Raw genomic sequence first — 23,294 nt, forward strand, 5'->3', positions numbered from 1 at the left:
TCTGTAGTTATTTTTCCCTTGTTAGGAATTCTTGCTTAGGAATATCTTTAACCTCTCTGAAGTTGACATTATGATTTTAGACAATCTTCCCAGTTATTGGGTTCTGAAGCTTACGGCCTTTTATGCCATCTTCATAACTAATAAAGAGACATTTATTAGCTTTATTATCTAACTTCTATTTTCCTTCGGAACATGTACATTAGCATCACAACCAAAAACTTTGAGATGTTTCAGAGAGGGTTTCTTATCAGTCCATGTCTCATTAGGAAATTTTTCAACCAATATTGATAAGGATGGTCAATTTACCAAATAACATGTATTATCCACTCCCTCTGCCCATAATTATTGTCCTAATCCAACATCACTGAGCATGCTTCTTGCCTTTTCCATCAACATCCTATTCATTCTTTTCGTAACTCCATTCTATCGAGGTGTGTTTGGAGCAGTGTTGTTAAAATCGCGATAAAATCACGATTTTTTCAAAAAATCGCGATTTTTTCACCTTTCCGCATAAAACGCGATTTTTATCCCAAAAAATCGCCGGATTTTTTTTATAGCGATTTTTTCGAAAAAATCGCGATTTTTTTCGAAAAAATCGCCGAGGGCGCGGGCAGCGGGCTTTTAATAGGGAAAAATGAATTTTTTTTATGTCATTTGACTGTCGCCGCGCGGAGGAGGAGGAGAAGAGCTGAAGGGTTTGGGTCGACTTTGGGAGCGAATCCAAGTGTTTTTAGGAGAAATCCAAGACAAGATCACCAATTTGTCCATAAAAACGGTATGTAGATTAATTTTTTTTTGTTTTGCTTCTTTAAAAACTTTGTTTTTCATTGTTTTTAAAGAATTTTTTGTAATTTTTCATTGATTTGGGATGGGTAATTTGTTATGACTATGAGAACCAATTTTTTATTTTTATTTTTTCATTTTTTTTAAACATTGTTTATGTTTTTTGAATTTTCATTGTTTTTTGGCATTTGCCATTGGCATTTGGTTGGGTAACTTGGGTTTGGAAATTGGGATTTTGGAAATAATTAACTTGTAATTTTGTAAATGCTAAATTGTAATTTGTATTATGTAATCCTAAATTCCTATTTCCTAATCCTTATTTTTCCATAGGTTTGCAAATTCAAAATTCAAAAACAAACATGCCAAGGAAATTGGATCCTTTCTGGGAATATGGTGAACCTAAAGCTCCGAATGATAGACAAAACTTGTTTTGCAAGTTGTGTGGAAAGGAGATAAGCAGGGGGGTGTACAGGTTGAAGTTCCACCTTGCACAAATCCCTGGACGTGATGTGGGGCCCTGTATAAATACAAATCCTGAAATTATCCAAAGAGCCATGAGAGCATTGGGAGAATTAGAGCACACTAGAGAGGCCAAAGAAGAACTCAAAAGGAAACTAAAAAGGTCAGCTGAAGGAAGTGGGCCAAGTGGCACTGGTTCTACTGCAGCGTCAGTCAATCCGGTAGCTGCATCATCATTTTTTGTTCCTCGAACCACACCTGGTTCACAACCAACTATCGGTTCAATGCTAAAAAGAACTGAAAAAGAACAAGCTGATAGGTTGATGGCAAAATTTCTCCTCTGGAGTGATATTCCTTTCAGCATTGTAAGGAATAATCCATTTTTCCAACCTACTGTTGATGCTATTGCCAGTGTTGGCCCGGGGTACAAAATCCCTTCTCTTCATGATTTCAGAGGCCATATTCTTCAAGAGGAAAAGCGTGACTGCACCCAAAGATTGGAGGATTTTAGGGCATCATGGGCACAAACAGGATGCACTGTTATGTCAGATGGTTGGACTGACCAAAAGGGGAGAACCCATATAAACTTCTTGGTTAGTTGTCCCAAGGGGACTATGTTTATCAAATCTATTGATGCAACTCATCAAATCAAAGATGCAAGAACTTTATGTGATTTGCTGGATGTGTTTATTTTGGAGGTGGGTGCAGAAAATGTTGTCCAAGTCATAACAGACAATGCTGCAAATTATTTTGTTGCTAGTAGAATGCTTATGGACAGGCATCCTACTTTATTTTGGACACCTTGTGCTGCCCATTGTATTGATTTGATGTTAGAGGACATAGGGAAAATTCCCTTTGTCAAAGATATTGTTGACTCATCAAAAAGCATCACAAAATTTATTTACAATCACACATCTGTGCTTAGCTTGATGAGAAAATGCACCAACAACAAAGAGTTGGTGCGCCCCGCCATTACACGGTTTGCGACGAGTTTCATATCTCTTCAATCCCTCTTGAATTCTATGTGGGATTTGAAGAGAATGTTTCTTTCAGAGGAGTGGCGTGCTTCGTCAATGAGCCGCAAACCAGAAGGAGAGGCCGTGTGCAGACTAGTTTCATACCAGGAAGACTTCTGGGCGGGAGTGCAGGAGGTGTGCGCTGTTACTGAACCTTTGGTAAAGGTTCTTCGGTTGGTTGATGGTGAGAAGCCCGCAATGGGCTATTTGTATGAAGCCATGGACAGGGCCAAAGAAGCCATTCGGTCCTACTATGATGATAAGGGAGATGATGGGTTTCAGAGACAACTCCTTCTATGGGAAGTGATTGATGAGTGATGGAACAACACACTCCATCGTCCCATTCATGCTGCTGGGCTTTTCCTGAACCCTGCATTTTCTTATGCATGTGGGTTTGATTTTGATGCTGAGATCATGGATGGATTATTAACCTGTGTCCAGAAGATGGTGAGATCTCCAGAACAACGTATAGAGATCTCTAAACAAATTGAGACATATAAGATGTCAGGTGGCACATTTGGCTTTGAGATGGCTGTCACTGATAGGACGATTAAAATGCCAGGTATTTTTTAGTTTGTACTTTGTAACTTTGTTTCAAATTTCAATGTCTCTTCAAATTCCATTTTTTTCTTATGTTTATTTAAAATTTTATTTGTAGTTTTGTTGTAGACGCATGGTGGAAGATGTATGGTGGCAGAGTACCCCTTTTGCAAAAGCTTGCCGTACGCATCCTCAGCCAAACATGCAGCTCCTCAGGATGTGAGCGCAATTGGAGTGTATTTGAAAAAATACACAACAAGAAGTGCAATAGGTTAACAACTTAACACTTAAACATTTAAAATATTGCAAATTTCCAAATAAATTTTTGAATTCATTAAACAATATTTTTTTTATAATATTAATTATTAATTATTATTTCGTGAACTTTGTACAGGTTGGAGTCCCATAGACTTAATGACATGGTCTATGTCTACTACAATCTTCGATTGTGGGTGAGGCAACTAGAGAAGACACCTGATATGGAAGCCATCTCATTGGATGGGATTGACACCATTGCTGAATGGAGGGTTGAGACCGAGAGGCCTCTCATGGATCCCACTGATGATTGGTTAGTGCAGGATGAGGGGGAGGAGGAGGGGGAGGAGGAGGAGGAGGAGGAGCAGGAGCAGGAGCAGGAGGAGGAGGAGTTGGAGGAGCAGGAGGAGGAGGTGACACCGCCTACCCGGGCTACCACTACCACCAGTAGAGGACGTGGTCTCCGTCTACCTACAGTAGCTGCTACTTCTACTTCTTTAGCTTCTAGAGCATGTCAGACTCCACTGCCATTTCCACCAGCACAGGCACCAGCATCTTCATCTAGGGGGAAAGGGAAAGTAGTGACATTTTCTCGCAAGAGGGGTAGAGGAAATCAATAGGATTAGAGTCTTAGACTTTCATTTTATTGTATATGACATTATGACATGATGAGATACATTATCATATTTTTTGTTGATATTTTGAGGCTGAGTTGGGACTCAGGACTTACTATTCATGACATGATTCAATGTTATGTGTGATTTTAGCGCTAGAAATGATATTAAACATCTTATATATTAGTTTTTTTTATCATATTTATGTGTCAATGTATTTATTTTATGTTGTAGATGGTTTAGATATTAAAAAAATTGAAAAAAAATGAAAAAAAATGAATATTTTTGTGCCAAACGCTTTTTTCCCGCTTTTGCCGATTTTTTCCGCTTTTTTCCCGGCGCCGATTTAATCCCGATCACGCTTTTAACAACATTGGTTTGGAGCACACTTTTGTCTTTCTATTCCACACTTATAGAAATATTTGAATTCATTTTCGTAAAACTATCCACCATTATTTGTCCTTAAAATATTTATTTTATTATTTCCACTTCTTGTTTTGTACTCCCATACCAAGATATTTGAAAGGCCATTCAGAAGATGAATACTAGTAAAGTAGAAGACTAGAAAGGGTTCCAAGCATAGCTCTTCAAGCACATCTAGGAGGGAGATGGGTGCCTCCTCCACCATGTCCTAATATTTATCTTGCTTTTCAATAATGATGTCTTCCTTTTAGCCTCATCCCTCGATGGGTTGCAGAGACAATTGGATTCCTTATCTCTCTTTTTTGGTCTTCAATAGTTGATGGTAAACCTAGGTAAAACCGAGGTCATGATCATCAATGGGTTGAAGAAGACCCTCTTTGATCACCATTTCATTTTTTAGAGGGGAGGAGGTTGAGATCACTTGCTCATATAGTTACTTGGGAGTTCTATTCATGGGACCTTGATTCGGTTTGCTCCGTGCTCCCTAGAGAGGCAGTGTTTCCGAAACCATTTTTTGGGTATATATTCCAAGGTGTCATTCATGGACACTCTTCTGTGGCCCACAATTTATATGGCTCTAAGCTTTGGGGACCTAGTTTATTAGAGTATGATTGGCCTTTATTAGAAAGAGTATGGTTTTTCCTCCTTTGCTGCATCATTAGGTGCAAGTAGATAGTTCCTCATCCCATCATCCTTGTAGCATTTGGTGCTGACCCCTTTCGGCTTGAGACAATGTCTGGCCTTGTCTCACTTCTAAATCATCTTCAGAGCTTTGCAGATACAACAAAGGGGTGTGATTGGTATCCATACTTGGTCTATTACTTATCAGAGTCTATCAGTAGCTAATCCTTCAGCTTGATTTTTGTGTTGGTACATTGGAGTCTCAGATCTCCTTGCTTCAGTTTGTGTTATGGTAGACTAGCTTCCTTCATTTCAATATTCCCTGTGTGCACGCGGTCACCTTTTACCAACCAAACAGGAGATGAATACAATCATTCAAGAATATATCTACATGGGATATATACAGGTCACTTGGATAAACCTTAAGGGAGGGTTATGTCCAAAAATGGCCTTCTATGTTGAGCACTTCATGGTGATGAGTGATGGACTTATTATCTGATCCCATTACATACTTTTTGATTGGATGCATGCCCTTTGGATCCACTTGGGACAGTTCAGAGTTGGATCTCATAGACTGCAGATTGAGACTAACCACCAAATTGATTGATCATAGCCCCCCTGCAAACCCCCCAACAGGGGGGGCTGCCACCCCCTGCTGCACTTGGCACAACGTAACAACACCTGAAGCTAGTTGTGCAAAGAATATAACACATACCCAACATAAAGGATACAATTTTGTAGATAGTTAGTAGCTAGTATTTTACAAGTTTTGACCTAAATACAGCCTTTCTAGCCTTTTATTTTGTTTCCCTCATGTATAGCCTAAATAGTCAAACCTTTGTTGACAACTTCTGTTTGGCCCCCAATTTGTGGGTGTAAGTAGTGCTTATATTCAATATTATTTTACTAATTTAAAGAGTTATTGTCCAAAAATCACTTTGGAATTTTGGTTATCTATAAAAATTTGGCTGAGTTTATAAACAATTTTTCAAATAGAGAGGAAAAAATTTGGCTGACACTGGGACAGAGTCAAAAATATTCTTACATGGATCTTTTTAATCCACCTTACAATCCCCTTTGATCCATTGCACATTTTGCACATTCCATATGCTTTGCACTCAATCCAATTCATCTACAACACATGACTGCCCAACATAACTTTATATGGCTTTGGTGGGAATGATTTATCTTATCTGAAAAATTTGCATGTCAAACATCTGTGTTGAATTTTTGTTTTATGCAATCTTAATGTTTTGAAACACTAAAACAAAATGGTGATTTTCTTGTATGAAACATCTATAATTATATGTTATAGAACAACAAAATGATAATTTTTTGGTATGAACATCTATAATTCCATGGCAGGTTGTTCATCTGGTCTTATACAGTTACCTATTTTCTTTGTGGCAGTATGTTCTTTTATTTATTAGAGAAGGCTTTGGGAGGAGGCTCTTTTACTGTGATCTTGATGCTCTTCCTCAAGGTATTGAAGGTTTCAAAGGCAGGGGAGAGATGCTTCCTTTCCAAAAACTTGTTGACAACTTTGAAGCACAATATGATCTTGTTGCAAATGATGGTGCTTTGTTCACTTTTCGAACCAATAAAAATGACCCTAGGTTTAAATTGGTTTGTGTAGACCTTATGCAGCCAGAAGCTTGGGGTGACATTATCGGAGAATCTGAGAAGGACGTGCTTGAATCAGCTTGTTGTGTCAATGGAAATAAACTTTTATTAAGCTATTTAAGCGATGTCAAGTCTGTTTTGCAAATACGAGACTTGCAATCAGGAAATTTGCTTCATAATTTGCCAATAGATATTGGGTCAGTTTATAGAATATCAGGAAGGCGTAAAGACAAGGAAGTATTTATTGGTTTTACAAGCTTTCTTACCCCTGCAAATATCTATCGATGCAACCTAGATGTCGAAATACTAGAGTTAGTAGTTTTTAGAGAGACTGTTGTCCCAGGCTTTGATCGGACAGAGTTTGAGGCTAAACAGGTAAAGGTTTTTTTTACTAATTTTTGCTTCTAAATTTTTTTCCTTGGCTATCTTTAGGCAAAAGTTCTTCTCCAGTGAATGTTTTAAACAAGTAATCTGATTGTAAAAACAATGGGGTTTCACATTAGAATTTACTTAACAAAAAGTACATTTCAATAAACAATTTTTTTCAAGTTGTTTATCCCTGCTACAAAATAGATGTTTCTATTCTCCTCACTCAGTTGAAATGATAATGATGGCATCATTCAATTAGAACACTTAATACTAATGGGCAATATTATGCAGTCCATCTGGATTAACTACTGATGTGATTGCTTTCTAATATAATATTGTTACTGATCTGTCATTGTCAGGTTTTCATAACCAGCAAGGATGGAACTCAGATACCAATGTTCATTGTATCGAAGAAAGAAATTGCTCTTGATGGTTCTCATCCTGCTCTATTATATGGTTATGGGGGCTTTAACAGTAGCATCACCCCACACTTCAACATTAATCGCATTGTCATTTCAAGACATCTAGGGGCAGTTTGTGCAATTGCAAACATTCGTGGTGGCGGTGAATATGGAGAAGAATGGCATAAAGCAAGTTCTCTTGCCAAAAAACAAAATTCCTATGATGATTTCATATCTTCCGCCGAGTTCCTTGTGTCAGAGGGGTATACACAACCTAAAAGGTTATGTATTGAAGGAGGCAGTAATGGTGGACTTCTTGTTGCAGCTTGCACAAATCAGGTATGTCCATATATTGGATGATAAGATGCATGGTTAAATAAAGGTCTTGTATAAACCAGTTGCTTGCTTCAATCCTTCCTCTCTTTTCGTTTCAATTTAGAATCCGATTGAAAAAGTTGTTTACATTCTCCCAAAGAAAATGCTTATGTCTCTGTATTGGATTTTCTAAAAAATATTCAAAAGGAAATGTAGAGAGGATTTAGCAGATCATTTTTCGTTGAAATAAGAGGTTTCGAACGTTAATTCTGCATTTAAACAGAGACCTGACCTATTTGGTTGCACACTGGCTCATGTGGGTGTTATGGACATGTTGCGTTTTCATAAATTTACTATTGGTAAGTTTTAATGTGATATTATTCAACTGCTTCTCCTACTCTAGTTAGGGTAACCTCTAGATGTAGGCATCTTCAGGGCAACTGGTGATGGAACTTGTGCTGAAATCTGCAGGCCATGCGTGGACTAGTGATTTCGGTTCTTCAGATAAGGAAGAAGAATTTCATTGGCTGATTAAGTAAGAAGAAAAATGGAGCCTTGTCTCTAAATCTAATAAGTAACAGACTGTCTAAAATTTAAATAATATTCAAACTGTTAGTAATCTGAAATGTAAGAGAAACTGCTTGTTCCTTTTCTATTCACTCTATCAAAAAGTGCTTTTTACCAAAAGACATGATCAACTGTTCGTATAACAAATTCTTTATTTCTGCAGATACTCACCATTGCATAATGTAAAAACACCATGGGACAAGCCCGGACAGAATTTACAGTATCCTGGTATAATGCTATTGACGGCAGATCATGACGACCGTGTTGTGCCACTCCACTCTCTGAAACTCCTAGCAGTGAGTACTTCATATGGCTCTGGCCCTGCATTAAGCGTCAACTAATATTTGATATTTGAATGTTGAGGCTTACAGGCAACTATTGATGCACAAACCAATGGCAGCTTTTTGTGTCCCTATTTTCAGAAATATACATAACATGATATGTGGTTTTATTAGCCCTAAGGGTTATTTCAATTGGTGAAGTCCCCGTCAAGGGTTAAAGTACTTTTGCATAAGCAGCATATCTAGCAGCAGATCAAGATCGATACCCATAAGCACAGCTAGCAGCATATCCAGCACCAGTAGCATCATAGGCAGCATCTTATATAATAGATCCAGAAGCAGAGGAAGCAACAAGCACAATAGCTAGATTAGTAGTATATGTCCCCAACCTAAACTAATCTAGTTGGGTACCTGAAGTAAAATGAGTGTAAAACCAGGTAGCTCCAAGTATAGTTGCTGTCGGCTGCCTGGGTAGCTCCTCGTTCATTCTGTGGGCTGTCCTAAAGTCGAATCGAAGGGCCTAAACTTAAGCGGTCTTTTGGAACTTAATCGGGCTCAAGTAGATGGATGCTCTGTCAAGGGACTGTCCATAAGCTGACTTCCGGATATAAACAAAGGCTATAATAGTCCTCCCTTGAGCTGCTTGCCTTCCATAATAAAGTATCCCAGGGAAAGAATCCAATTCCTGGTGATGTTTAGCAGTTGCTCTGGATGGACCTAATGGGCCTACAATTCTAATGCTTCTGAGCTAGCAGAGATAAAGGAGTAGGGTGGGTGCCTATCCTTCACCCCCAGGGAAGAAAAGATCTCAAATTGTGGATAGCTTTCCTCACCTTCCTAAGTCAGGTGAGCCATCCTTCCTTATGACTAGAAGAACATAAGAGTATCGATCTTTTCCCCATTATATCTTATATTACCAGACACTCACACTCACACTAAATCAAGCCTGTCTTATGGTAAGGTCAATTGTATTAATCATGAGCCCGTATAAGTCGTAGTATAAATAAGTCGTTGTCAGGGATATATATTCTGTATCCTTTCCTTGTCACTTGCCCTGTCCTTATCTCTAGATGCATGGCTTTTGGCGGCTTTACCCGCCTCACCGAAAGGGCAAAGCCAGTTACGAGAGCCTTAACCAACTCCCTTCAAGTCAAGGGTTGAGTGCTTGCCTACTGAACTAGGTTCATCAAGTACTTATAGGGAGACAAGGAGACAGACTGGTCACTTATTAGGTCAAGTACTGAAATGTATATAAACTTTAGCCTTGAAATCAGATGTTGGTTTGGTTTTACTATTAGTTGTAAGGGGGCTTTCAATATACCTATGTGTAACCTAGCTTTCAAATTTGGAATATTGAGCAACGAATGAATGCATAATTACATATATAATGAATGAAATGAAGAGATCCTCCTCTTTCTTTGACTTTCTACAAACTACTCTAACTTATCTTTCCTCTTAAATAATTATATGACTCTCTATTTCCTGATACTAAGATTCCTAAGGAGTGAAGTGACAGTAGCACTGAGAGACTTTGATTCCCCAAAAAACACAACTCACCTTTTACTGGTCCTCTTAGAACCCAAGAGACGAGGAGCAATCTAGGTTCCCTTCTCTCTTGCGATCTGGTTTTCTAATTGAAATGACCCCCCTACTGAAATAAGAGTTGAACCTAGACCACTACATCGACTAGCAAGCTAATTCAGGAGGTGTGCCCATCAGAGGGAAACCACAAGAATTCACTCACAAACGTGATACACACAGGATAATGTGAACACTATACAACAAAAACCTCCTTCTAATGTATCCAAATCTCAGGCAGTAGACAAAGGTAACAAGATTTGGGTGGCATCGCAACAATCTTGTTATCACTCCCCGGTATCGTCTCCCAATGGATGATGGCGGAAGAAGGTCAGCCAATCAAGGATCCCAGCTACCAATAGATCATATTGTTAACCAATGATTCTCGTAAACAGTCTCGTCGTCAACCGGGGAAGCCGAGGAGAATCGATCACCTAGGATTGGCTCACCAATGTGGGTGTTCGAGGGAGGTGAAATGCTGCCTTGTCATATCTGATGGCGGGCCCTTGATGGTAGATACATGCCCACAGTGCAGTTCCATTAGTTCCTTTGGTATGGAAGTAGTTGTTAGCTGGATCTGGTATATTTTCTGTGCTTTCTGCGCCTGGTGGGGGAACCGAGTCAAGGTAGTAAGCTACTAGTTTGACAAGCTAATAGTTTATGGTCAACTGAAAGTGAAGGGCCAATAATCATTGGGGCTAGAGCCCTAGTAGGTATACTTAGAAATTTCTAAAGGTTGACTTGGCGATTGCTGAAAGGTGGCTGACCAGCCGTGAAATGTCGGACTAATTGGCAATGGAATTATTGGCTAATTTCTAATTTCTTATTATATGATTCATTGAGATGAGAAAACGATGGTGCGAAGCCGCTTGTCCCTCCGGGGGCATGGAATAATTTGAGAATTTTCGATATCAATTCGAAAGTCAAGAGTGAATAAGGGACTTGGCCCCTAGAGTTGTAGGATGGTAGAGTATTTGAGGTAGGTGAAAGAGGTTCCTCGGCTACTTAAATAATAGAAATATTTTGATATCTTTCTATTTATATGCCCTTTCCTTCTTCGCTTCCCTAGGCTACTAAATGGTTTGGCTGGGCTGATGGAGGAAGGGAGGGCTTCAAGTAGGTGAATGAATCGTACCTCATGACTATTGCTTGGCACGCGTGATTCTATTCGTATTCGTGAATGTAGAGGAGTATAGGTATGTATTTCCTCCGTGTGTATAAAAGAGTAGTGGGAGGAAAAAGAAGTAATAAATGAGCATTGAGGGGTAGAGCCTCCCTCAAAAGGGGGAAAACCCCATCCCATGCCTTTCGATGGTACGGGTTACCTTTGTATTCCGTTCCTCAGTAAGGTAGGAGTAATCCCCGCCAGATCTAGGTAGTGGAGACTAGCTCTGAATTCGAATAGTGGTAGAAGTGTCGCTCCCCTGTGGCTGGTTGTGAATGAAGGATATTATATAGGATGCGTAGTATGGGTAATGGTTTTTCTCGGTGTTTCAGTGTGGTGTGTGTCTTTCCTCGGCAGTGTGTAGTATTTGGGAAAGTAAAAGAATAGAATCTGCTGGTTGTGGCGTAGCCTATAGATATTCTAAAAATTGCATGCCTAGGTAACAACTGATTAGTAAGGGTGAGTGAGCTCCGTAAGTCAATTGGTATTCGTGAGCATAGACCGGACCAATGCATTAGTAAGGTCTTAACTGAGTAAGGTCTTAAAAGCCAGGCCACTTCGCTGGGCAATTGAAGGACCTCCCTGGACCTTCCCACGACACCACCACTTATTCCACTGATCGGTTTAGGGTCGATCTCCTGTCGTTGTTCATATGGAAACTAGACTCGTTAATAATTCTCTAATCTTGATTTGGTTCATTGTAATCTAGTTTATCACCGCCAAATTGACCGAAGGGAATCCTATGTCGGCGAATCGACATCCTATGTCGGCGAATCGCACAATGGGCCTAAGGGTACTATCCCCCCCTTTCTCTCTGTCCAGATAGTGCCTATGAAGCCCCTTCCCTACTGGATGCCACCACCCTCCGACTATAGAGGTTATTATTGGTCGTTTGGAGGTCCGTTAGGGGAACTCCTCGTATATTTAAGCAAGGCTCTCTAGTCGTAGGTTCCATCAGTCGTGTATCCTGTCAGTCGGGTCACAATATACCACCTATTTATCTCGGTGAGAAACGCTACCCTCCCGGGAGATATCCTCCTGTCCTATCTCCGAGTTTCCTCTTTGATGCGCATTCGGTACAGGATTGTTACTTACGTGCATGTGCCATCACATTTTCGACAGTTAGGGAAATAAGTAGTGTAGCCCGAAAGAGCTGGTAACTATAGGCAGGGGATAAGGGAGCTGGGTAAATTCCAACAGGGACTGGAATTACGGGCTATGCCTCTCGAAATGGGGGGGATGCTATCTTTGCTCCAACCTTTTCTGCCTCTGTGGGATCTACTGATATTGGCTTTCGAACTGTTTATTTGACTTGATCAACATACTCTTAAACAGGTGAAACTGTTGCGATGCCGTAGGCCCCTAACACAGGATATGGGTATAGAAAAGGAAGGTATGCTACGGGCTATGGGCCTGTATCTCCAATGAGTGAGACTGCTGGATCGACTTCAATTGGTTCAAAGTAAACAGGTGCTTCAATTGGATAAATTGGATCAATAACTGGCTTTCGAACTAGCGGGGATGCTTATTGCTCTGTCCCAACCTATGCCTTCGCTTCTACGGGTACCTCCACCTTTGCTTCTGGTCCTGGGACTGGATAAACTTGTAATGGTACAGCCACTAACGGATCTTTAAAAGGCTATGCAATTAGTCCATAAACTGAGGTTGGTGGTTCAACCGGATCAACTGCTGCTTCTGTCCCTCCTTGTATATTTGGATTTGCTACTGACCAGCTTTACAACGAGATCTGCTGCCTTAGCTACTGGGTCAGTTCGAACTATAACTGGCCCAGGAGGATATGAATCTGCTTTTGGTGTTGAACCGTTGCCTGGAACTGGATATGCATTATATATAATAGAATATATTGCCTTCGTTATTGGTGGTTCCGAGTAAACGGGCTCCGGGTCCATTCAATAAAAGGAATCCCGCACTGGAACTGGACGAAGGAAATTTGAGACTAGACACTATACTATATGTATCTTTGTCCTGCCCTTTAGCCAATATGTGTTTCTTCCCACCTCTGTCATGTGCTTCCCTTTGCCCCCTGCCTATGTGTATTTCGACCGATTGACGATGCCGATCGACAATGTGTTATGACCGCTGTGTGCCCCTGCTCGCTTGGATAGCTACAACAGCTTTCCCCCTGTTTCCCCGCTACAGACAATTTACCCTGGCAATTACCCCGCTTCAACTGGACAGATGCTTCTCCCCTTGCCCTCAACATGCCACATTCAGCCGGAAATAATAACGACCGCACCGGGAAAGCCAGCATAGAGATAATAGCGACCAGAGGAGAAAGAAAAGCACTGTTGAATGAGCTTGGTTACACAAATGTGGTTTCGATACAATGATCTCGATGATGATTAGACACGGGAGATACCAGGACTAATAGAGCCCCTTGAGCAGTAGGTAACATCTATTATTTGGTAACTGGTTGAATAGCGTGGTCAGAACATCTATTATTTGGTAACTAGGTGATTCGAGAACTGAGTGCTATTGGTAAGAACTGGGTGTGATGAAAACTGTAGATTGAACGCTGCACGTAAGGCGAAAAGCAGCATCAGAATTAACCAGTTGTGATTCGAACGGGTAGAATAGAGACCCATGGGCAGTTGTTAATAAAGCAGTAACTTCGGGCAGTCTAGAACTGGGTGATTCGGGAACTGCTCTATATGGAAAACTGGTGCTTTAGCGTCCTTCATTCGTGGTGGTACATACATGCCGTGAGATTCGAGGTTAGGTATAATCAATTTTTATAGAGATAGCGCTTTCTCTCAGAAAGTTATCCTCAATCAAATTCGTTATCAGTTCCACTGTAGTCATGCCCTGAGTCCTAGTCCAATCAACAAGTACTACGGGAGGGAGAATGTCTATCCAAAGATGAAATATCAGTTAGAAAAAAGAGAACTTCTAGCTAGAATTAGTTCTTCACTTTCGCTCAGCTAAGTTCCTCTTTCTCTTTACAATTGATATGGGCTCTTGGCTGGATCGGGGCATAGCGATGCCCACTTAATATAGGTCTAACAGGAAGAAAGAACCACCACTACGACTTGGTTGGGAATGAATGAGAGCCAGTGAAAGAAAGATCGCTTCTGGTTGGGTCATTAGAGCGAGCGAACTAACCGCTGGACCCCTTGAGCTTGTGGTTTTATCATACTGCTTGCTTGATTGTTATCGCTACTTAATCGTTCCCCTTGCGATTACCCCTCTTTTAACTGGATAGAAGCATCTCCCCATGAGGTTGGTTGGATCGCTATCGCTTGATGGATGATACGCCCCTGCATTCCGTCCGCAGTCTCGCTTCTGGTTACGCCAAAGACAACACTGTTCGGGGGTCCCCCCTCGCCCCCCCCTCTCACACTCCCCAAGGGGAGGGGTTAGGCACTGGCACTTGAAAGCGGGGTCCTCTCTTGCTTGCTTGCTTGCCTGCGTCTGACTGCCTTCCTGGTTATACAGAGACTGGCCTTCCAAGAGTGATCCATGTCCGAGAGGATCCTACACCAGTTCCAATTTCCTGCAAGACAAGGCTTCACCCGATCCTACAATCTAAAATAGATCTACTATATATAATCAATCAACAGTAGATCTACTACTGTAAAGATACATAAATGATAATGTAGAGTAGAGAGACCCTAGTTATCTCACGGGTGATTAGAACTACCTTTCCCTAGATATTATGGAACCTGCCTATAGTTTGTAGGGTTTCAACCTCCAAGGTATGAGTGGGACTAAGCCAATGAAGATTCCCTAGGATGAATCAACAAGCCTACAAGGTTGAAGCCAATCTAGTAAAAAGAGATCTCTCTAAAGGTGATGGGCATGACAGGTACAGCACTATGATCGATAACACTTTGAATCACACCACTAAGCCTGCTGATCCAACCTGCTGCTTGCCAAAAAGGTAGGTCTCTTGCTTACTTACGATATAAAACAAAACCTAGGGACGGAGTCACTCACTATTCATATGGTGAGGGATGTGAAAACCAATAGGAAGAACACAGTCTCACCTACCTGCCCTCTCTATTGCCGCCTGCTTAAGCAAGCCTAGAGCTAACTCGACAGTCCTAGTACGCGTAAGATAGGTAGATAGGTAGGTACCCGCCCAGTACGCAATGCTTGCTCGCTTAAAGAATAAAGAAAGGGCGAAAGATTTCTTGCTTGCTTTATACTTGACCGGGAAGGGAATAAATAAAGGAGGAGCTGGAGGATTAGGATTCAGAGCCAACCGAACCACCGATCGAACCACTTAGACCGTGGACGCTGATATCGACAAGAGCCACGATTGGCATTGATTGGATTGATTGGAAGGACCCTGGCTGACTGGGGAGCTTAGGAGCCGGCTTGTGAGCGGGCTGGATGGGGAGCTGGGGAGCTTAGGAGCTGGTTAGCTTGCTGGTTGGTTAGCTTCTATTGCTTGCTGGCTAGGTGGGCTTGATGAAAGAAGGAACCCGCCCGACGAAGAAAGAAAGAAGCTTGGCACGAGGGCTGGCAGAAACAGTTAGGCGATAAGAGAACGTGTGCCGAGACAATGGCTAGACCTGATGCTAGATCCGGCTGATGGCTGCTGGCCGGAAGGAGCGACCAGGGGAGAGGAATGAAAACTAATACTTTGTATCTCTGTCTCTTCCCTTTATCTCTATTGCTTGCTCCTCAACACCTAGCTTTACTCAACCCCATAACCTAAGCTGAGGGAGAAACTCAAAACCCCACCACACTCACTCTATGTATGGCTATCTTAGCTGGCTCTAAAACCTTGGTTATATCTTGTTCTTTCCCTTGATGTTTGTTTATGTATCTCTTTATATCTATGCTATTTACTATTATGTTATATCCAATATTGACTATGCTAGATAAGCTCCTAGTACTGGATCAACTACTAGTTAGTCATTCCTTTACCTGGCGTCATAATCTTAATACCGAGAACAGGCTCTTCATCTATAGGTTGGATTCCTGCCTTTGCTTACTAGTATGAAACTGATCAGACTGGGTAAAGGCAAGCAACTGCGTCAAGCGGATAAACAGCTGAAACCACAGCATCTCACCCCTTCTTTGTTGAACCCGGAAAATAGGGCATCTTGTGCTAATACAACCTTGAGTTCCTACTGGAGATAGGGATATGGTACCTGAACCACAACAACCCGGCTTTGTCATAGTTGAGGGATAGGCATTGAACCAGTCCCAGCTGAGGAGCTAGCTTGTTTGCCAGTTTATAGTTACAGCATCCGAACCAGACCCATTTCTTAGAGTGTCATATCCATATTTCGATCCAAAGCCAGCACTTGTTGATTCATAAGTCAATATCAAGTGTCAAGGCTACCTCTAGCATGTCCCTTCCTATTCTAGATCGATATCGAGATCTGGTTGTTGATGAACTTGACTCAGTTGACCTAGATCCAGTACCATAAGAAAAGACAGATCCTGAACCTATAGTAGATCTCGCAGCAGAGACGGGAAAGGCTAAGTCTGTAGCATAAGCAACGGCAAAGGCACCCTTGTATTCGGTGGTTTGAGAGCCACATAGCTATCATCATCTCTTGAACAAGTAGTAGCAGATCCATATGGAGATTTAGATGCACCAGTACCAAAGTAAGCATCCAAGTAGTAACCAGCGATGGGGAATACGGTAGGAGTTGGAGTTGACCCGTAACCTGACCTCTAAACACCAACATGATGAGCAAAGGCGTGGGCAATGATGGAGGCACCGGTCGAGGAACCAGATTCATAGTCACCTTGCTACGCATACCTTCCAGTTCGAGATCGAGATCTTGCTGTTCCACCATTTGCAATAGGAGGATGATGAAGCGATAGGGACCAACTAGCTTGATATATGGGTATGTTATATATGGATATATGGTTCCACTGATAGCCAACTCATTGAAGAAGCAGCGTATCCGGGTCGCAGAGAAAGATAGAGAGGGGGTTACAGATTGATAGCTAAAAGCAGGTTACCAAGTTCCAAGAGCAGTGTCATTAGTCTCTATAGCCGCAGTTCGAGATCTCTATAAAGAATAAGTATATGGTCGGTGCTCCTCTTGGTTCACTAAGGTAGCAGTAGAGAAGGGAGCATCCTAGCTCTTATCTAACCGATGAACATCTTCCCACAGTAAGTTGACCTATCTTTAGTCAATTTCCCACTCAAGTTCCCATGCTTCGATCTGATCCCTGCCTTCTCACCTAGGGATCAAATGATGGTGCATCATAAATATATCAGGTTCCGCAGAGGTCATAGCCGCTCCCAAGGCATAAACAATAGTTTCTACAAGGATGGCTGACCCGAATAATGACCAGTAACTCCTCTCCTTATCAGTCGAGCCCCTCACCATATGAATAGTGAGTGACTCCGTCCCTGGGGATTGGGGTGGGTGGGTAAATAGTGGTCGATAGTTCGCTTTCATTTTACTTATTGGGTGCCCCTCTCAAATAAGTAACTAGCTGCCGGTTCAATTTACTTATTTGGTGGGGGAGCGGGGGTCGAGTAACAAAAGTTCCTCTCCCTTATGGTCGAGCCCCTCACCATCGGAATAGTGAGTGACTCCGTCCCTCCGGTCCTCTCCTTAACAGTCGAGCCTGCTGTAGCATCCTTAGAATTTTGATCTTGACATTAGTAAGCTACTTGGGCGCATACTGATCCATTTGTTAGCTCAACTATTGGTTGGTCCTATTGGATACGATGCTCGGGATCAGTCAAGATGGATGGCTAGAACGACGTATATAGATTCAAATGGTCTGCTCGTGTCAGCACTTGTGTAGCTATCGATGGCTTGTTCATGTATCCTTTAGGTTGGCTAGACATCTATATCCTACTCTTCATAGGCTCATCGTAGTATTGGTCGTTCTTGGTATTATCAAAGTATCTATAAGGAGCTCTGGGAGAATGAGTGACAGATCCTATTATATAATACATTTTGAGTACAGGATGTGGGATGTAGTCAAATTGGTAGCCTGCCACATGGGTCCTAATGGTGTCTCCTAGTACATGCAAAGGATCAGCTTGGATCACGCGATTGAGGTGGGAAGTATCGGCGATAATGATATGGTGCTTCTTTCTTTCTTTCATTCGGTGGCTCGATAGGGGACCTCTCTTATACTCCTCTCAGGTAAGGTGTTTGAATGGGGTATGTTTCACGGGGTACGGTGAATGGGTCTCTCATATGATGGTGGGGGACGTATCCTTTTGGCTAGTGATGTGGGCCTTCTCTCTTGCTTATGAAGGGGGGCCTTCTCTCTTGGCCAGTGATGGGGACATATTTTTCGGGTATGTTTTGATGGGCTACTTCTCTCCCGGGTAGGTCTATATGGCTATAACTGACTATGCGTGACTATTGACTATGACTGGCTCCTGCTACGACTGTATATGACTACTGGCAATTACAACTGGCTATGCTCGGCTCTCAGCTATGACAACTGTGCTACGTGATCGGCTATCGACTGACCTTGTCACAATGATCGACCTCCTGGCAACGACAACTACTGGCTCTAAGCAATGAAACCTGTCAATTCAACTGGAAAAATGAAAAATCAGGGACGGAGTCACTCACTATTCATATGGTGAGGGTTTTAATGCTCACTCATCATATGGGTGAGGGATTTATCGCTCTATTTTCCCAAAATAGAGGGACAGAGTCACTCACTATTCATATGGTGAGGGTTTTAACGCTCACTCATCATATGGGTGAGGGATTTATCGCTCTATTTTCCCAAAATAGAGGGACGAAGTCACTCACTATTCATATGGTGAGGGATTTATTGCTCATCCATCATATGGGTGAGGGATTTATCGCTCTATTTTCCCAAAATAGAGGGATGGAGTCACTCACTATTCATATGGTGAGGGATTTATCGCTCATCCATCATATGGGTGAGGGTGAGCTTGCCGAACTCTCGACTATAAGGAGAGGGCCCAATCTATCATTCGTGGGTCAGAAGTGGTCAAGGAAGTCATTACATATATAACATATATCGAGTCATGACTGGAAGAAATGCATAATTACATATATAATATATGCATTGTCGAAGGTTAGGTTCTAACTTACTTCTCCTAGCTCGAAAGATCATTACTTAATTTACCACGATGATTGGGAGTCTCAATGGCTTAAACATCGAATAAGTCGGTTATTCGAACCGTAACCTCCATTTCATGCCAGATCCAATAAATGTAGAGCCCATACAAGGCTAAAGCATACTTACATATATAATATATAGATCTTGATTGGAAGCCTGCTTGAACTCTGAATGAGAAATGAATGAGAAAGGATCGGACGAATAGACTTTTACCTCTTTTCTATCCATTTTTCGGTATCACCCACTTGGTGGGAACAATTAGAGAATTTATGTCCCCATGATGGCTTCCGTACTGCGCTCAATCTCCCGCTCCGTGGTTAATAGGAAACCCCTATACGTCTTTATCGTACTTCCATTGTGCACCTTTGTTTCTCCCCGTGGGTTGCTCCAGACCAATCTAAGCTTTCGTTGGGGGCTCGAGAGCATAATTGTTTGCGAAACACGGGATCCACGCTTCTACAACCCCAAAAGTCCAACCCTCCTAACATACATTGCGGGGCTTAAAAACTCCGTGTACCCCTATCCCTTACTTAAGGAGCTAATCCCCAAAGAGTTCGCCCCTCTTTTGTACCTTTTTGTCTATTGGAGAGATATATGGTCTGCCACTGGTAGATCAACGAGTGCTTCAACAGGTTCAACCACAATAGGTGCTAACCTTGCCTCCGACCCTAGTGCTTTCGTTGCTGGCGCTGCTTGCGTAGTAAACTCGTCGTTCTCTTTCCGATAGCTAGGAAGCCGAGTTTCACCAGCAATCCTCAAGTCAAGCGAGAAATCAAGTGGAACAGATTCTCAGATCCTTTTTATTTTATGGAAGGGATCGGAGCTCAAAAGCTCTGGGGCTAAGGTGGCTTGGTGTTATAGACATTTTTGTGCCTCGCGACATGGAGCATGAAATGTCAATAATTACAGGGATCCTCAGTCCCTAAACATGTTGTTCTTACCCCTAAAAGAACAAGGTCATCAAACAACAGCACTTCCAATCAGTTCTCCACCTGAAAACACTTCAAAACAGGCTTATTTTGGATCATGTCAGCTGCTCCACTGAGCTTCTGCGCTGGAATGCAACTGTCCCTCTTTGTACCTACGCTGGAAGTCAAGATTAATGAAGGCTACCTGCGCTGGGCGAGATTGGCCAAGTGGCACAGTCATCCTGCAAGGTGTCAACTGCCCAGGAAGCCTCCAAACTGACACTTGGTTCATGAGATTCGCCCTGTGATGAGTAAGAGGTACTTGATCACCATGTGTAAGCAAGGATCTCCAAGTGGACTCAAGAACTGAAGATTAACTGAAGAGGGAGAGGACACAAGGCAGCTTCATGTCAGTCTCAAGCTGACTCATCCTCTCTTCTTCTCTCCTATATATAGAGCTCTTCTATGAGGTCTAAGGAGGCTGGAATTTTGTGTAAAGCAAGGAGGTGCTGTTGGATTACAGGTAGAGCTATTGGATGATTGTTTTACTAGAGGTGAAGAGGAGAGTTCTTGCTGCTGGGGAGGTGCTGCTGGATTGGAGCCATCATTGGTTGTAACCTTCTCAGAACCCTGTTACTTCTATCAATAAAGTTTTGCATGTTCTCCTATATACTTGTATTACATTGATGGATTGTATTTACATGTATATTTGATTCACTCTAATCCATGCATCAGTTATGAAGTACATGTATCTTGTAGTTTCCTCTCTTGTTTTGTGCAGGATCTGTGTGTAGCTGGACCGGCAAAGAGAGCAAGGAGCTGGGAACAAGAGACAAAGAGAGAGGACAAGGATCGACTAAGCGAAAGACACCAGGTTGGTTAATCTTTTCTTCCTTCTCTCTGTACTTTCATAAAGGAAAATATCAAAGCTTTACTTTCGGTTGTTGCTAAAGACTGTCACCTTTAGAGTAGGGATAGGGTCATCCGCATCGGATACTTTTCCCCACAACAAACTGGCGACTCCACTGGGGAGCCTAGTATCTTGTTGGTGTTTGTAGTATTTTGCTATTCATTTCTTGAAGAAAAGAGTACCAAATCGAAAAGCTTTTGACTATATCAAAAGCGAAGTAGAGGGACTGCGACTCTTGCTCATTTGCTGAGCAAATTCAAGATTTGAAGAGCTTATCTACAAAAGATTCTTTACTCTTTGTGATAGCTTTTCATCCTCTTGATCATCCCTTAGCCTGTACTTGACCTATAGCTTTTTATTTCATCAAAAACAGTGCATTTTTGAGCTTTTTATGACCCGGAAAACTTTGTAGACGAAACTCTCGTGAGTCAGTGCAGGCTGTCCACAGGCAGTCTGCATTACAGCGCAGGTGCTCCCTTCGGGAACTGCGCTGAGAGTCAAACTGGCAGACTAGAACCTGCGCTGGTCCAGTTAGCCATTGTCTTGCTCAGCTTTCCCTCTGTGTCTTGGCCCTGTTTTCACTGATTTTTGCTGATTGCTTGCTGGTCATTGTACTTGCTGTAAGCCACTTCTCCTTGACATTATTCCGCCTCAGTTGTGTGATGAAACTGTGAATGTTCTTTCAATATTTCTTGTTTCAATTATGGTTTCCCATTGTGAAAAGCGAACCAGTATAGCTGTGGCCTCTTAGATCCTGAACTGTAAAGGTGTCTTTGTGATCTTATGAGCTAGTTTTATTACTGTTCATGGCTGTTTGAGTTTTTTGTTTTTCATATTATGGTTTGAATTCATATATTTTTAGTGTTGAAATAAGTACTTGTAAGGTGTCTTTTCATTTTAGACGAAACTTGTTTGTTTACGCTTCAAATTGAATTCGAAAATTATACAACGATTTCCTTTTGTCTACATCAACATTAAAGGAAAAGAAAAGAAATACATGCATCTTGCATTTGCATTTTTGATAAGTTTGCGTGTCTGATCTAGGAGAAAGTGCATTAGTTTGTGCTTTGTGCTCTGTGTGGAAAGATATTGTTTTTCTCTCCCCTCAGTAACTAGGATTTTCAAAGCTAAAAAGATTGTAAAAGCTTGCTTATCATTTTAGCTGCATCTAGGAAATTTGTACCAATACATCTCGTGGTGATCCTGAAAGACAAACTGTTAAACAAGATCAACATTAAAATAAACCCAATTTACATAACAACGCTTTGTAACATAACGCAAACATCTAGAGGTCTAGGTAGAGACGTGTTCCGGCGTCGTTAAACATAGTGACTGTCGATCTCTACGAAGGTGGGTGATTCCTCCTGAGAGTCGGTGGCACTAATACGGACTTGTGCTCCCGCGTACCGTCGCGTATATTGGGAGACCCCTATAGGCTTTTATCCTTTATCCTTAGGAAGCCGTGTCGACCGCCCTACTGATCGCGATGCAGTGAACACAGCATTCACGAAGATCGACCACCCGTACCGTAAAACGTATTCTGTGGTTTCGCGAAAGGTTTGGCACACCCTCTGCCTAGATCTCCAGAGCAGTTTCTTTTGGCCTTTTTCAAACTCTATAACTGAAAAAGTCCAACCGAGCATTTGTCACTTCGGGCTCGTTAATACATCAAAGGCGACTAGAGTCATCTTTAGCTTTTTCTCGACTCTTAAAACATGAAAAAGCAAGTTATGTCTAAAGCGTCGTTATAAAATTTATTTTAAGCGGAATAATCATCACCCTTCCCTCGTTGATCTTCGAAGTTAGTCCACCACAAGTGGAAGTTCCTGTAAAATCGCTAAGAAATCTTTTGGATAGACTAGATATGTCTGAACAACCGTCGACATCTAGGACTGTGTCGTCCGACACAACAGCAGCAGAGGCTCCTACTGCTACTCCAACGATGTTCGCTGGTATACCATCTGTCTCGGCAAGTTGTCAACAACAAGCCGGAGTCCCATCAGGGACGATGACATGGTTAGTTCCTATTTCTTCGTCCGGATTATCATCTGGTATTTCTTATGTTGAAACTCGCCAAATTGATCCATTTAGGGGTCAACCTGGGCAATCGATCCCCTTGAGTTCCGGATTGATACCATATGGGGGGCAGTATGCCTTTTCATTACCTCCTCCGGGAGGATGCCCATCCATGAGTTCACAACAAAGTTCAGGTCAAACTGGAATTACATCCAACAGTTGGGTACCAATACTGCCTCAACAACCAGGAGTTGTATATTCTATGCAACCAGTCCACCCTGTGTCGAATATTACCACCACACCTACTATGGCGAATGTGTCGCAAGTACAAGCGTTACCTGTTGTAATATAACAACCTCTTGGCTCAGCGACTCAATCACAATCTCAGG

General features: G+C 41.9%; 1 protein-coding gene across 1 annotated transcript in view; it reads left to right on the plus strand.

The window, feature by feature from the left end:
• Window positions 1–23,294, plus strand: part of LOC149213830 (uncharacterized) — a 100,993-nt gene that overhangs the window by 70,148 nt on the left and 7,551 nt on the right. The window contains exons 3-7 of the mRNA XM_089389173.1: window positions 6,122–6,709; window positions 7,063–7,443; window positions 7,703–7,778; window positions 7,891–7,954; window positions 8,150–8,282. Of these exons, the coding sequence (XP_089245299.1) occupies window positions 6,224–6,709; window positions 7,063–7,443; window positions 7,703–7,778; window positions 7,891–7,954; window positions 8,150–8,282 (1,140 nt within the window). The 5' untranslated portion in view covers window positions 6,122–6,223. The remainder of the gene's footprint in view (window positions 1–6,121; window positions 6,710–7,062; window positions 7,444–7,702; window positions 7,779–7,890; window positions 7,955–8,149; window positions 8,283–23,294) is intronic.

The sequence above is a fragment of the Pinus tabuliformis genome, chromosome 1_1, assembly GCF_031772625.1.
Source record: "Pinus tabuliformis cultivar Carrire ecotype Pingquan chromosome 1_1, CPIR1, whole genome shotgun sequence".
NCBI lineage: Eukaryota > Viridiplantae > Streptophyta > Pinopsida > Pinales > Pinaceae > Pinus > Pinus tabuliformis.